The sequence below is a fragment of the Suillus fuscotomentosus genome (assembly GCF_016647785.1).
Source record: "Suillus fuscotomentosus strain FC203 chromosome Unknown F5891scaffold_16, whole genome shotgun sequence".
NCBI lineage: Eukaryota > Fungi > Basidiomycota > Agaricomycetes > Boletales > Suillaceae > Suillus > Suillus fuscotomentosus.
This window is the reverse complement of record NW_024539528.1, coordinates 215,425-230,253: the sequence shown is the minus strand read 5'-3', so window position 1 is coordinate 230,253 and position 14,829 is coordinate 215,425. Positions and strand designations below refer to the sequence as shown.

The following is a 14,829-nucleotide window of genomic DNA, read 5'->3' as shown; positions in this document are numbered from 1 at the left end:
AAAATATCGAGTTGCCGAACTAGCTCTTATATCATCTGCGGATACTTATAAGAATTCAGAACGTAAACTGCAAAAGCTGACCTGTTGTCTGCTAAATGTCTTCTGGTACACTCATATTCTTTGTGGCTGTACTGGCCACAGTTTTCTTCTACAGCCGTCGATACAGTAAATTACCATTACCCCCCGGGCCATGTCCAAAGCTCTTTACCGGAAATGCTCATCAACTACCAAAGAAAGAGCCTTGGCTAACGTATGCCAAGTGGGCTGAAAGCTATGGTGCACATTGTTCAATTTCCCGTTTGCTACGGCACTTCTGACCCATGTCTCGTAGGGCCCATATTCTCTTTCCACGTGCCTAATCGGCAGTTTATAGTGCTCAGCTCCCTACAATCGGCTACTGAATTGCTCGACTCACGCGCCACTATATATTCTGATCGTCCAAGGGTATGGATGCAGACAGAACTTGCCAAGCGCAACTTGAATCCGTTCAACATATCCTGCACTCACCCGTATTTCAAGACGTATCGCACAACCCTCAAAGCCAGTTTGAGTTCCCGCGCCATACAAAGCTACCAGTCACTGCAAACCGAACAATCTCATATACTGCTTGGTATTCTGCACAAGAACCCCGAACATTTCATCGAGCAAATCAGAACGTGAGATTCTTGCGATTGCTAGTTTTGCTTGTTTCTCATTGAGCGTCTAGGAACACGGCGGCCGTTGTCCTTAATGTCGCATATGGTTGGAAGGTCACCGAGAATAGCGACTATCTTATCAATATCCTGAAAGAAAGCATGGAAATGAGCGCCATACTAGCCCAGCCTGGACGTTGGTTGGTCGATACCGTACCATTATGTATGCCTTCCTTTCATCCAGTTATCATAAAACTCAGCTTACCGACCTTTCATATGAGTGCGTTTTCTACCTGCATGGTTTCCAGGGGCAGGTTTCAAGCGTGTAGCCTTCGACCTCGGGCAAAAGTTAAGTAGGCTCGACATGATACCATTTAACTGGGCAAAAAAACAAATCGTAAGCCCTGCCAAGCAGTCTTGGGAATTCCCGTTATCCGGAACCCTAACCAATTCTTATCGTCGATCAGCACAGTGGTAACTACACGCATTCCTTCGTTTCAGAACAGCTCCTTCCAGAGGACGGGTCCACGGTCAGCGCCCAACAAGAAGAGATCACCAAGTGGTGCAGTCTGGGGATCTATGCAGGGGGGGTAGACACTGTAAGATATCGATGTCTTTTGCACCCTTTCTCATGTGACTTTGAAAACAATGAACAGACAACATCATCCTTGTCGTCTTTTATCCTGGCGATGCTGCTTTATCCAGAGGTGCAGAAGCATGCGCAGGCAGAGATTGATGCCGTCGTGGGTCAGGACCGATTTCCCGTATTTGACGACAGAAGCAAGCTTCCGTACATCGGAGCGCTCATCCAGGAACTCCTCCGCTGGGCACCTGTGGCTCCGCAAGGTCAGCCAGATGACTTTTTTTGTCCTAGTTCCCGTTTACTCTTAGTGACACAGGGATTCCGCACTACGCGATGAGGGAAGATGTCTACGAAGGGTACCGTATACCCAAGGGTGCAACCGTCATCGCAGATATTCTTTCCATGTCACGGGATAAGGGGATGTACCCTGATCCATTGGAATTCAGGCCTGAGCGATTCCTCGGTCCCTCGCCCCAATTGGACCCACGGAAGTTTATCTTTGGGTTCGGGCGCCGCAGATGCCCTGGTGCGTGTCCTTTACATGACACTATCCAAGCCGCCACTGAACGGTGGTATCTTATTCCAGGGTTACATTTCGGCGAAGCCTCATTGTACCTCAGTATTTCTTGTATCCTTACTGCGTTCACGATCAGTAAAGCACTAGATGCGAGAGGGGAAGAGATCACGCCTCCTGCAGAGTTCGAGAGTTCTGGTTTACTCTGGTAACTCCTCACTCTATGAGCCTGAAACGCATGCTTACACGCCCAAAGGTTCCCCAAACCATTCAAGTGCAAGTTCATCCCAAGGAATAAAGACTTACTAGCAACTTTTTCGCAATGATTAGCACGTCGGCCGACTTCAGCCTACATGACTGTTTCGTACTGAAGGACTTTTACAGCTAACTGTATCTTTTTCTTACTAGCAGCCAGGAATCTCGTCGAGTACTGTCGGTAACCCTTAGGCTAACGCTCGTCCAATCCATCCTTGTCCCATATCTGCTCCCGGTATTGGCATTTCGCTATGCTCCCGTTTCCTGTCACTGTCGCATCACAACACATCATATTGGTTTGCAGTTGGATCTTTCCCTCAGGCTCAAGCTAGTACGCCTTGATCAGCTCGTTTTCTCAACTTGCAGCCTGTCTGTGATGAAAAAATGACATCTCACGGTCTGAACATACCCGTCTGTTGGCTACTACGCTCCCTACCGAATTTGCCTCTAATATTAGTGTGCGGTACTTTTCTGCGCTAGCTGCAAGCATCATAAGGTTGATTACATAACGTTACGCACGCAGGCGTTGCCCCATGATTCTAACAGGAAAGTCACTACGTACACTAGTACTTATAGGTAATACTGATGATGCTATTGGAGGTCAGGTGGTGATTGCACTACTTCACATAGTATATAATGGTGTCGTTAAGTTCCCATAGCACTTTCAAAGCATTCTCTAGTACTTACCCTACCACCTCCACTCAAAGTTGGTGTGTCCACTCTTAACCATACTACGATGACCATCCTCACATCCTTATTTAGATCATATTATGCCTGGAAGCACTCTTCCTCCTTTCCCCAACGATGTTCGAACACATCCACTCTTGATTATTGATTATGAGCTCATCAAGGCTGGAGATGTGGAGGAAGTAAATCGACTGTGGGAGGCTGCGACGACTATCGGATTCTGGTAGTACGTCATATTTAAATACTTTGTTGAATTCATGCCGGATTTAACTCTAACAGTTTAAAGAATCACGGCGCAGACCAAGAAGTCAGCGAGATGTTTGATATGGGAGCTGAGACAATGGCTTTGCCCTTCGAAGAACTCATGACGTTCGAGCAAGGAGACAACGGTCGATCTTTCGGGTTGGTTTTGATTTAGCTCACGAGCGCCTCTCTTTTATATGGATTCCTTATCAGATACAAGAAAGCAGGGGCTAATGCGATTGATGCAGCTGGTAGGATTTCTAGACCAATCTACTAAGTAGTAGGCTGACGCAAACGCAGGCACCTTGGACTCTGTCGAATTTTTAAACGTTTCTAAGGATGATGCTCTGGCATACCCGCATGTCATTCACCGCACCTACCCATCAACCGTAAATGCTCGCATGGAAAACACGATTGCACCATTTTCCCGCAAAGGTCTCGAAGTGACATATGTTGTATTGAATATACTCAACGACAAGCTTGGACTGCCGAAAGGGACTTTGGAGAGTCTGCATGACATGGGGGAGCATAGTGGTAGTGAGACTAGATGTATTCGTAACCCTCCTGTGCAGATCAAAGAAGCAGCGAAAATCCCTGCGCTAGGTGCGCATACTGATTTCGGCAGCCTGGTGGGTACCTGGACACGTGGGTTTTGTCTTTTTAATCAAACTTTACCAGAGCTTCTTGCACAATCGCCTCGGTGGACTCCAAGTACTTCCCCCAGGTCATGAAGAGTGGTCCTACATTCGAGTGAGCACGAGTCGGGTGCTCCCGTGCACGTACAACAGACACTTATCTACTGATAGCCCATCCCTGGACATGCTGTCTGCAATATTGGAGATGCGTTATCTCTTTTCAGCGGAGGCGTCCTGCAATCCAACATTCACCGTGTTGTGTGCGTGCATGAGTACTTGAATTATCAACCTTGCTAATCTGCCGAATGACCGTGGATAGTGCGCCTCCTGGTGTACAGGCTGAATACGAGCGGTGGTCCTTGGTTTTCTTCACCCGCCCGGGCAACTCGAAGGTCCTGCGGGCTCTTGTTGAATCCAGCCATATTATTGCAGATGCGGTGAAGAAGCGACCTGACAAAAATTTCGAGACTGGTTCTACTTCTGCGGAGTGGTTCGCGAGAAGAATCAAGAATCAGAGAATCAATAACAGATTGGTAAGCACTCCATCAGTCTGTTGCAGCGGATGTGCTCATAGATACCGGAATATTGTAGGGACCAGAAACGTGGGCTAGAAGCCGAGGGACTGAGCATACTCCGACAGTGGTTTAGGCTACGAATTGTCTTTCCCGGTCAATAGCCAATTCGAACCAAGCAGAAAGATGCAGTCAGATTTCAGGCATAGGATTGTGAAAGAAAGGTGCTTGTATTGAATATTGAGGTTTGGTGTATTGTATGTTGTAGCTTCATGAAATTGCTTTAGTCAAGACCAGCACATCAAGAACAAGGACAAATCTCGAATGAGTACAACTACACTCTAACAACAAATAGAAAACAAGACGTACCCATCCCGAACATTCACGATGGAGGGCCATGACACAACATTGGCCCAATCATGATGCTCCTGGACTCCATTGCGATCCGCTTCATCATATCAATACGTAATATGGCAGGGTATATAAGTATATCTCTAGCAATTGTCCACAGAGTTCAACCCCTGTTTCTCATGTACTTCGGGATGATAATGCTTCATCAGCAAACTACCAATTTCGTGACAGTTCCCACATCTTTGACAAATCAGCACAAGGACACACAAGGCCATACACACATCACAGACACACAAGCATGTCGAGCGCCGAGAGATCCGAGTCATCGAGCACTGAAAGATCCGAGATAGTGACGCGGGGAGAGTGAGAGGTACGAGTGCATGTAGACGAGCAACGAGTGACGTCAGCTCGTGTCCTACAATATATGTTCAATCTTTTCTTCAATATTCATGTATCCAAGCTACTCACCTTTAAAAGAAGCCTTTGTAGCGTATGAACATCTCAGTTCTTCTACGAGAGACTGAGATGTGAGTAGATCTCCGCACCCGGCTATTACAATGTTCTAACATCTTCTAGTTACCTTTTGTCTTAGGTACATACACCGTTAATAAGAGTTCTTCTATGAGAGACTGAGATTTACCTTTTGTCTTAGCGATCACACGTCTCCTGCTCGAAAGTCATCTCTTCAGGTTATGAGCCCTGACCCGACCATGGAACCCGCGCTCCCCAACTCCAACTCCAACCTGTTTAACGTTCTGAAGCTTGCCGAGGACGGCTCGAACTGGATAACCTATAAGGAACGAACATTAACAGCTATAGGTGCCCGAGGTTTGATGCGCTATACCGATGGTTGCGCGAGCGAGCCTACCCCGTTCAACGTTGACCCCAAAACGAAGGCCATTACGAAGCCGGATGGGTCTACGCCCTAGCAGACTGAGATAGACGAATTAGACAAGAAGATCAACAAATACCAGCAAAAGAACTCACTGGTAAAGCAACAGATCTTCTCGACGATCACCGATCACCTTCTACTAAGGGTCCAAAAGCTAAAAGCTGGATCTGATATCTGGGATGAAATTTGTCAGATACACAAAGGAAAAACGGAATTGGTTCAGATAGACTTACGTCGACGCATGCAGGAGACAAGATGCGAGGAAGGAGGGGATGTGAAGGCGCATTTCACCGAGTTGTTGAGGCTGTGAGAGTCGCTAGCTGGAATGGGCGTGATACTTGTTGACACAGATTTCCATGCCATCATCCTAGGATCCCTTCCAGAGTCTTACTGACCTCTACTGTCCTCCATTAGTGCTGCTGCCAAGATCACGAAGACCCCACTAAGCTCCTACAAACTAATTAGCATTATCACCGAGGAGTATGAGCGTCGGCAGCTTACTGAATGTCGTCCGAGTAAATGAGGGAAGGATGCTGCATTCTTGGCAGCCAGACCACATCACTCACAGCCCAAGCCATCGGGAAGCACGAACGAAAAGAACCAGGAGATTACCTGCTTCAACTGCAACCGAAAAGGCCACTACAAAAGTGACTGTTGGTGTCCGGGAGGAGACAAGGAGGGACAGGGTCCCCGACAGAGGAGAGGTCGAAATGACCGTTCGCAGAAGCAAACGGCCAATACCGCGTCCCAGCCAGAGCCCCCAAAAGATGACCATGCCTTTGCTACGTCAGACTTAGCTGGTATAGCGGAGGGTCTCAACGTACCTATGGACTGCTGTGGAGCCATAATGGACTCCGGCGCAACATCCCATTTTTGCCCCGATCGTTCACGATTTGAGGACTTTGAGTCCATAGCCCCACAGGACATTCAAATGGCTGACGGATCAAAAGTTAGTGCGATAGGACGGGGAAACATGAAAATAGACTTACCTCTGGGTACAAAACGTACCACTGTCACTCTCCGCAACACGCTTTATGGGCCCAAGATGGCCTTTACCCTTGTATCCATGAATTGGATAATGGCCGCAGGACTGGCTGTCCATTTTGAAGGCCGCATGTGTCGAATCTTCTCCACGGGACCAAAGAGGACACTGATCACCGAGATACTGCAAGTCCATGGACTCTATATCATCACCGCACACCCTAAGCACCATGCAAACATTGCGAAAGGACAGCTTACCTTATCGCAAGCCCACCGTATACTCGGGCATATATCCCAATCTGCAGTGAAGCAGATGGCAGAGGCAAAGATGGTGGTGGGGATGGACATTGACACGTCGACGGCGCCGGAATTTTGCGAAGTCTGCATCAAATCTAAGGCCACACGTCAGCCGTTTCCAGACGAGACCAAGAATCGGGCACTTACCTACGCGGAATTAATCCACACAGATGTGTGGGGTCCGGCCCAGATGGCAAGCATCAATGGTAGTACCTACTACATCTCCTTCACGGATGACTTCTCCCATGAAACAAAGGTCAGATTCTTAAAAGCAAAGAGTGAGGCACTTACGGCATTTAAACAATACGAGGCCAATGTCATGTGCCAGCACCCGAACACGAGCATTCAGATACTCCGTTTTGATCGAGGAGGAGAGTACATGTCTGCAGAGTTTGATAAGTACCTGCAGGACCAAGGGATCGAGCGGCAACTTACTGTCCATGACTCTCCCCAGCAAAACAGCGTCGCAGAATGCCTGAACCGGACGTTAGTATTGCATGCTCGGGCGATGCTCCTGGCACATGGTTTGCCAAAATACCTGTGGGCCGAGGCGGTCAACTACGCAGTCTGGTTGAAAAACCGCGTACCTTCTAGAGCAATTCCCGGCCACACTCCCTATGACCTTGTACACGGCTCCAAGCGGAGCCTAGCATGTGCCCACGAATTCGGCACCAAGGTGTTCGTCCACCTGCACGATGCAGGGAAGCTGGAAGCAAGGGCGGTGGAGGCAGTATTTGTGGGGGTCGACGAGCAGAGTAAGGGTTACCACATTTATTGGCTGGAGAAGAGGAGAGTATCTGTCGAAAGGAACATTAGCTTCGTTCCAGGTGCGATGACTGTTGAAGTTCCGGACGAGGGGGAGTCCAGCAACGGCAATGCAACATCCGTCCAGAACAACAATGCACCTTCCACAAAACCTGACCCAACTGGACAGGTAACACCACTCACCTCCCAATCTCACCCAACCGGACAGGTAACACCGCTCACCTCCCCATCTGCCCCAACTGAACAGGTAACACTGCTCACCCATCCGGCTCCAGAATGCCAGACACGCACTGTTACAGTAACTACGAGAGCCCCCAGCTACTTGACCAGCCCTCTGCCACCCTGCACGGCAACGATACGATAACCGGGCCTTTAGGCCTTGATGATAGATGATGAATAGAAGAGAAGTCCGGAAGATGCCGGATTAGGTAAGCGATCTGGATCGCTTACATGATATGACGACATAGGTCTAGAAGACCTATATATGTTATCAAGATAGAAGGCAAGCCTCGTGTTGCCTCATGTACTGATAGAAGCCTGCCTCATGCATGGTATCTCTGACTCGATAGATAAGCAGATTAGAACCCAGCTTCAAGCTGAGCTTAGATACGATAGAGTAGCCTTATATAAGGTCGACAATTAAAGTAGATGTTCCTTACTTTAATCCTACTGGGTTTTGCCTCGAAACCTTTGTCTTGCTAAAGCTACCTGCTTGACATCAGATCCGTACCTTCAGAAGGACTTGAGACCCCTTCTGCCTGTAAACCGCTATCATCGTTCGCCTCCGTGAACGTACGCAACTCCTGCTCTTCTGTAGGAGCCGACCTCGGACTCTCAGCACGAGATATCACTGTTGTGATCGTCGCTGTTAGATCATCCCAGTTCGCACGCGACACACGTCGTAACACGCACAAGACCACCCATTGGCTATTATGCCACCCTCCACCATGGAGAGAAGGCGTCTGTCGCCCTCCACAGTGTCCTGGAAGAAGAAGAATCAGATCTGGTAGACGAAGAAACACCTTACCTTGCGATGGCAGCAGCAGAGAAAGAGCCAATGCTGCAACAAGTGTTGAACAGACCAGACGGAGTTGAATGGCAGGAGGCAATAGATTACAAGCTTAGTCAGCTCGAGAAGCTTGGAACCTGGGAAGTTGTGAACGCACCTCGAGGCGTCAACGTCATACCTTGTCACTTTGTTCTGGCAACAAAATGCGGGCCAGACGGACAGAAACTCAAGCTCTGCGCGTGCCTCGTGGCAAACGGGCAATGTCAGCAACATGGAATCGACTATTTTGATACCTTTGCGCCCACCTCCAACATGTCCAGCATATGTTACAGTCACTATGAGAGCCCCCAGCTACTCGACCAGCCCTCTGCCACCCTGCACGGCAACGACACGATAACTGGGCCTTTAGGCCTTGATGATAGATGATGAATAGAAGAGAAGTCCGGAAGATGCCGGATTAGGTAAGTGATCTGGATCGCTTACATGATATGATGACATAGGTCTAGAAGACCTATTTATGTTATCAAGATAGAAGGCAAGCCTCGTGTTGCCTCATGTACTGATAGAAGCCTGCCTCATGCATGGTATCTCTGACTCGATAGATAAGCAGATTAGAACCCAGCTTCAAGCTGAGCTTAGATATGATAGAGTAGCCTTATATAAGGTCGACGATTAAAGTAGATGTTCCTTACTTTAATCCTACTGGGTTTTACCTTGAACTCCTTGTCCTGCTAAAGCTACCTGCTCGACATCTGATCTGTACCTTCAGAAGGACTTGAGACCCCTTCTGCCTGTAACCGCTATCATCGCTCGCCTCTGCAAGCGTACGCAACTCCTGCTCTTCTGTAGGAGCCGACCTTGGACTCTCAGCACGTGATATCACTGTCGTGATCATCGCTGTTAGATCATCCCAGTTCGCACGCGACTCACATCGTAACAAAGGATTAAAGTCCTATTTTGTATGCCTTCATCACAGGCATCAGATAACTGATTGTACCTGCTGTCAACGTTACCGACACTTGTAGAACCCCCGATCGTACTGGCCTGACCAGTCGCAAGAATATAAGAACCGTTGTCACTGTGGAAAGCTCCAAGAAAGGATACCACGAAGATCGTAGAAACCATCTCCAATATGGCAACTACCAGAAACACCTTCGCCGCTGCACACTTCACTGGGAAGGAGACTTGCCTCTGTCTGCGAGAAAAGAAATGTTTTGTGTGCCACGTCATCGGACACAAAGCCGTGGACTGTCCTCAATGGACCCGAACTCCACGGAGAAAGATGATCGAAGAAGAACCCCGCCTGCGCACTATCAAGGTGGCTGGGGCTAAGAATGATCTGCGGGTGAACGCCACCCTGATTTCCAGAACAAGAAGTAACCCCATCGCGACATCTATGATCGTAGATTCTGGGGCGTGTCAGTCCTTCGTCAACCAGGACGTGATCATGCAGCACCACATCTTGACGCACCAGCTAGAGAACCCCCTGACACTCTCGAACGCTGACGGATCCTGCTTCGGAAAGAAGCCGATAGAAAGGTTTTGCAACCTTACTTTCCAGATCGATGAACGGGTAATTTCCAAACGGTTTTACCTAGCCGAACTTGGTCCGAAAGACAAGTTCCTGCTTAGACGACCTTGGCTTACCAGCCAGAACCCCCTGATCAATTGGAAAACCGGCACAGTAACCCTCAAGAGTACTGCAGATTCCCGAAAGAAGCAGAAAGAAATAGATTCTGATCGGAAGAAGAACGGCAAGACGCCCCTCTTCCTGAAAGAAGATAAGAAGGTAGCATTGAAGAGAAAATGATCAGTATCCCCAACTACTCCCCGCACCTTCTCTTCGGGCTCTGTACCATCAGCCCGAATGACACAGAACGCACCGGTCCACGAAAAACTGCAGAACGGAACCCCCGTAGAACCTCCAGAGACTGCACCACAGCCCGCGAAAACTGTGATGAAGAAAGACTCGCTGCCTAGAATTGACCTTGCAGCGAAAAGATATGAACAGAAGAGACCGGCCACTGATCCGGTGTAGAAACAACAATACTGAGAGGAACAAAGAAATGCTCCTGACTGTATCTAAAAAGTTGTAGGTCGTGCGTTGCCTAGTCTGCGATACTTGAGATGGCAAGTGCATTCGACCCTAAAGGGGAAGCAGGTGCAGCGGAGATCTAGAGGTACGCGCTTCAGCGAAGCGCGAGAAAGCACAGGTGCGCGCAAGGTACGAAGGCGCGGGAACGCGCGCGCGTATTAGCGCGAAGCGCGGGAAAGCGCGCGCGTGTAAGCGGAAATAAGAGAGACTAAACTTATGTGAAGATATAAGCAAGATAAAGGATGTGAGATGTGTTGTGCTAATGAATAGATTTCTACTGCGACTTTCTAAGTAGTAAGTACTAGGTAAAGTTGGGTGAAAAGTAAGGTAAATAATAGTATGTACTGCTGGCGCTTATATAGCGCGCCTAAGCGCGCTCATGCGGAGCCGAAGCGCTACCGAGTAGGTATGTAAAAATATATATGAGTGAGAAACTATGATAAAAATAAAGGTGGAACTATGCTAATAAAGGAAATGGAAATATACGCACTAGGGAGCTTGGTGGACAGTGGATGGATGCATCTGGATGGCTGGCGCTATAGGGCGCGCGTATACGTTGTGAAGCGCGGGAATGGTGCGCGCATGGCGCGCGTTGCGCGGGAAAGCTGCGCGTCATATAGGAATCACTGTGGATGGTACACAGAGTGATGCTGCGAGTTGGTGCTGTATACTCCCTAGTGTAAAGCGCCATATCACACTATGAGATGCACGAGTCTCTACACCGGAGACAACTCAGAAAAAGACTTCCAGACAGGTGCTGATATCTGACCACATTTATCCCGAACCGCCAAAAATGAAGAAAATTGTACCGGCTGTTCAGCCGATGAAGACTGAAGAAGATCCCGCACCTGCCCGATATGAATTCTCGGCAGAGCCTGCACAAGTCCTTGGAAAGAGACGTGCAATAATGAACGAAGAACCGCCTGTATCCAAGGCACCCAGACTGGCCCCTGAACCAGAGAAAACTCAGAGATTCGAATTTTCTGGAGAACCGATATCCATTCTCAGAAAAGGACGAGCAGTCCAAATTGAAGAACCTCCTACCGCCAAGAAACTCAGATTCTATGAAAGTCCTGAGTCCGCAATGGAGGAAGACCCCGAACCGGCATATTTAACCGCCGATGAACCGCCGAATTCCCTCAACCTCTCCATGACACCCGTGCATAATTCCGAAGAAGCAATGACACTGTCTTCAGACACCGAACTCCCTCCTGCATTACAAGAAGCCCAGGATATTTTCATCGAATGAATCGCTTTGATCCATGAAGCATGTCGTCAAAATGAAATAGAAAAAGGAGCACAAGATGCCGGGCCCAGTTTTGTCCGATTCATTGATATGGACAACTCCGAGGATGATAACGAGGAAGAAAACAATGATGCACCCTCTTCGCATTATCTGCAAATGGTAGATTTAGAAGGAAACGACTTCGAAGATGACGGCCCGTACCCTGGCCTTGACTTCTGATTGGATTAGTCGGTGACTAATGGCTTAGTAAGGGGGTGAAATCCCTGATTTACTTTTATCTTCGCCTTATTCTACCCCGAACACTGATCACTGATCCCGAACTCAACCAACTTCTACGTTGGTTTGAAACGACCTAAAACTAGATTAGGTCCACAATGACCCTAAACTAATGATAGTCCGGAAAGACTCTAAACTACGATTGTCTGTAATGACTTGAAACTAGACAATGAAAGGACGAACCCCGGAAAACTCCTGCAAGCTTCGGGACCCCTCCATCACTGTACTTCGACCACCTGCGTAGATCATATATAAACAAAAGGTATAGAAGAAGAACCTCTGGAACAAGGCTAAACTATCACAAGACGAACTCCACGGAAACTCCTGCAAGCCCATGGAACCCTCTAGAACCCATCATGGCAATGATGACCACCCTCTGATGAAGATCCAATCTCCAATAAAAGATAATAGATGATAGTACCTATCACGGCACTCTCCCTCTGATAGTGAAGAAGAATCTCGAACATGAGTTAGCCTCATGGCTAGATAAGACGATAAGAGATAACGATAACGAAGACAAGTTTAGATTGGATCGGAGCTTGGATTGATCTGGAAGAAGGTTATAAAAACCCTCTCGATCCCTGAACATCTCTCCCAACGAACCTCCATCACTATCATGACGAACTCCATCGACAACGACTCTATCGAGATTGCACTGAAGGACTCTGATTACGGATGCATCCTCAGAATGACGGAAAACAGCGCGTTCAATGAAGCTGCTATCCTGACCCCCGCGTATTCCCAAGCGATCAATGAAATCCTTGGTGATCAAGACACCAGAACTGCAGCGTGTACTTCCCTCACTGTCTGCATTATACAAACCACAAAGCTACTGGAAGATGTAGCCAATCGTGTTGACCTTGATGAAGCAACTCGGAAACTTGCTATACTTCATCTGCAACGGCGGATCAGAAACTTCGCACTTCACTTACTCCCCCTCGACTTCTCCGATATCACTGACCTCGCGATAAAGAAAGTTGAAGTGAAGCCCGTTATAGAAGAACCTCGCCCGGTACACCCGCTTAGGAGAAAAGCGGCTACCATAGATCAAACCCGCACCACGCTCTGTAAGCGCTGCGGAGGATACGGACATCAGTTCAGAAAATGTCCAGATTATGTTTGTTGCATCTGCAATGAACTCGGACCTGACCATCTGTCGGTCCACTGCCCGCTGACCTGCACCAAACCGGTTCGGTGCATGGATGACCAATACTCTCTCATGAGTCATATACCCTGAAATACCACTATGAAACCCTTTTCCCTTTTATCTGAAGTTGGACTGAGGCTAAGGGAATATTTTTTGCTTTTCTTTTTATTTTTTCAAGTCTATATGCCAGCAGCCTGAATATTTTAGTACATTTAATTCTGCGATGAGTTTTGCTTAGTCAGCCATGGTGATGACCCAGACAAAATCACACACATGTCAGGTGACTGTGAAAAATATTTCCCACATATGTTGTCCTGGAAAAACATTAGTAAACCCCTAAATACTAGGCTCGCGTCATTCTCACCCTTCAAACAAAGCAAAGCAAAGACAGCCACACACAGGATTCATATCATGTGACACTTCTTACTCTCCTTCTGGATTTGTCATCAGGGGTTGGACAGGTCACATGACTTAGCAAATACCCAATGACTCACTATGACTCCCTCTGAATATATGACTCACTATGACTCACTCTAGATACTTACTATGACTCACTATGACTCACCTTGCACATATGACTCATTATGACTCTTGATGACTCTTGAATACACTAGTAGCACAGCCACATTTATTGTGTATATAATGACCTCAGTTTTTGAAATAATAAGAAGCAGATACCAGCAGGTAGTAGGGTGTTTCTCAGCCCAACTAACACTAAGTTGTGAAGTAAGGTGTGATAAGTGTCAGTACCAGTGTCAAGAACTGTTTCAAGACTGAGAGGAACACTCTCAAGAGACAGTAATACTGCAAGCTCATCATACTGAATGACCCGCTGTGAGCTCACTGTGTGCAACAACCAGCAAGCAAGGTACAGCCACACTTTTATTCTGATTTCTATTATTCTTTTTCTTTTCTTTTACTTTCACTGACCTTTGGTGTTCTTTGTCCAAAAATACTGATCCAAAATATTCGTGTTGTCTCTACGTCCACCTAAGACTCAGTAGTAGCATAGTGGGGAGACTTTAGGAATTGATAGTGAAGCTTGACCTCACTCATCTGAGTAGTGATACTGAGCCAAGATATTCTGTGCCTGCTAGGCTTTAGCCGTTGAAGAGGGGACTTGGTAGTAAACCCAAGGACGTCCGTTCCTGAGTCTGTTTGAATACTCAAAGAAGAGTTCCTTGACAGCAGGTTCAATATTGAGCTAAGAGTTCTACAATAAAGCATCTGATTAGTCTTGACCTTTGATTCTACCTGTTTTGTGCTGAGGGGGTTTATCATTGAAATTCTACACCATTTCTTTTGGAGTATAGTTGGTACGAAGCACTGTTGTTGAAAGGGAACTTGAGGAAGAATCCCGTATATTCTTTTGGTCATTGCCATACTGTCGGGCTGACCATTGTTTGTTTGTTTTCCTGTCAAGTCCAAAGATTGGATTGACCATTGTATTACTGATCTTGCAGAAGTATCCTTAGCTGAACATACCTTGGGTAGTATACAACTAGCCACCCACGAACGACCACATTATCAGTCATTGGTATTTGTCTGAATCGCTGACCGTGGAGATATTTGTTTTTATAGGTGTTTATCTATAGATCATCTATCTAAGAAGACACCGCGACTCAACGGACGCATTGTACTCCAAGAGTTTAGCGATGAAGAGAAGTTTTTCGAAGCTCTCTTAGATTGGGAGCATAACCACAAGGCAC

General features: G+C 47.4%; 3 protein-coding genes across 3 annotated transcripts; all 3 read left to right on the top strand.

Annotated features, from left to right (window-relative positions):
• Nucleotides 1-95: 95 nt before the first annotated feature.
• On the top strand, nucleotides 96-2,055 carry F5891DRAFT_1127548 (cytochrome P450; the record flags this gene model as incomplete). The annotated part of the gene is made up of 9 exons (XM_041364192.1): nucleotides 96-276; nucleotides 332-656; nucleotides 707-855; nucleotides 914-1,029; nucleotides 1,100-1,231; nucleotides 1,289-1,478; nucleotides 1,532-1,741; nucleotides 1,802-1,937; nucleotides 1,986-2,055. The coding sequence occupies 9 exons, from the start codon at nucleotides 96-98 to the stop codon at nucleotides 2,053-2,055; spliced, it is 1,509 nt and encodes a 502-aa protein (XP_041228140.1).
• A 529-nt stretch (nucleotides 2,056-2,584) lies between these two features.
• On the top strand, nucleotides 2,585-4,369 carry F5891DRAFT_1022157 (uncharacterized protein). The gene is made up of 9 exons (XM_041361224.1): nucleotides 2,585-2,694; nucleotides 2,747-2,897; nucleotides 2,951-3,073; nucleotides 3,128-3,165; nucleotides 3,215-3,543; nucleotides 3,593-3,664; nucleotides 3,721-3,809; nucleotides 3,869-4,082; nucleotides 4,141-4,369. Exons 2-9 carry the CDS (start codon nucleotides 2,755-2,757, stop codon nucleotides 4,195-4,197), a joined length of 1,065 nt encoding a protein of 354 aa, XP_041228139.1. The 5' UTR covers nucleotides 2,585-2,694; nucleotides 2,747-2,754; the 3' UTR covers nucleotides 4,198-4,369.
• An 8,220-nt stretch (nucleotides 4,370-12,589) lies between these two features.
• On the top strand, nucleotides 12,590-13,318 carry F5891DRAFT_1214918 (uncharacterized protein; the record flags this gene model as incomplete). The annotated part of the gene is made up of 2 exons (XM_041369291.1): nucleotides 12,590-13,040; nucleotides 13,299-13,318. The coding sequence occupies 2 exons, from the start codon at nucleotides 12,590-12,592 to the stop codon at nucleotides 13,316-13,318; spliced, it is 471 nt and encodes a 156-aa protein (XP_041228138.1).
• Nucleotides 13,319-14,829: the final 1,511 nt, after the last annotated feature.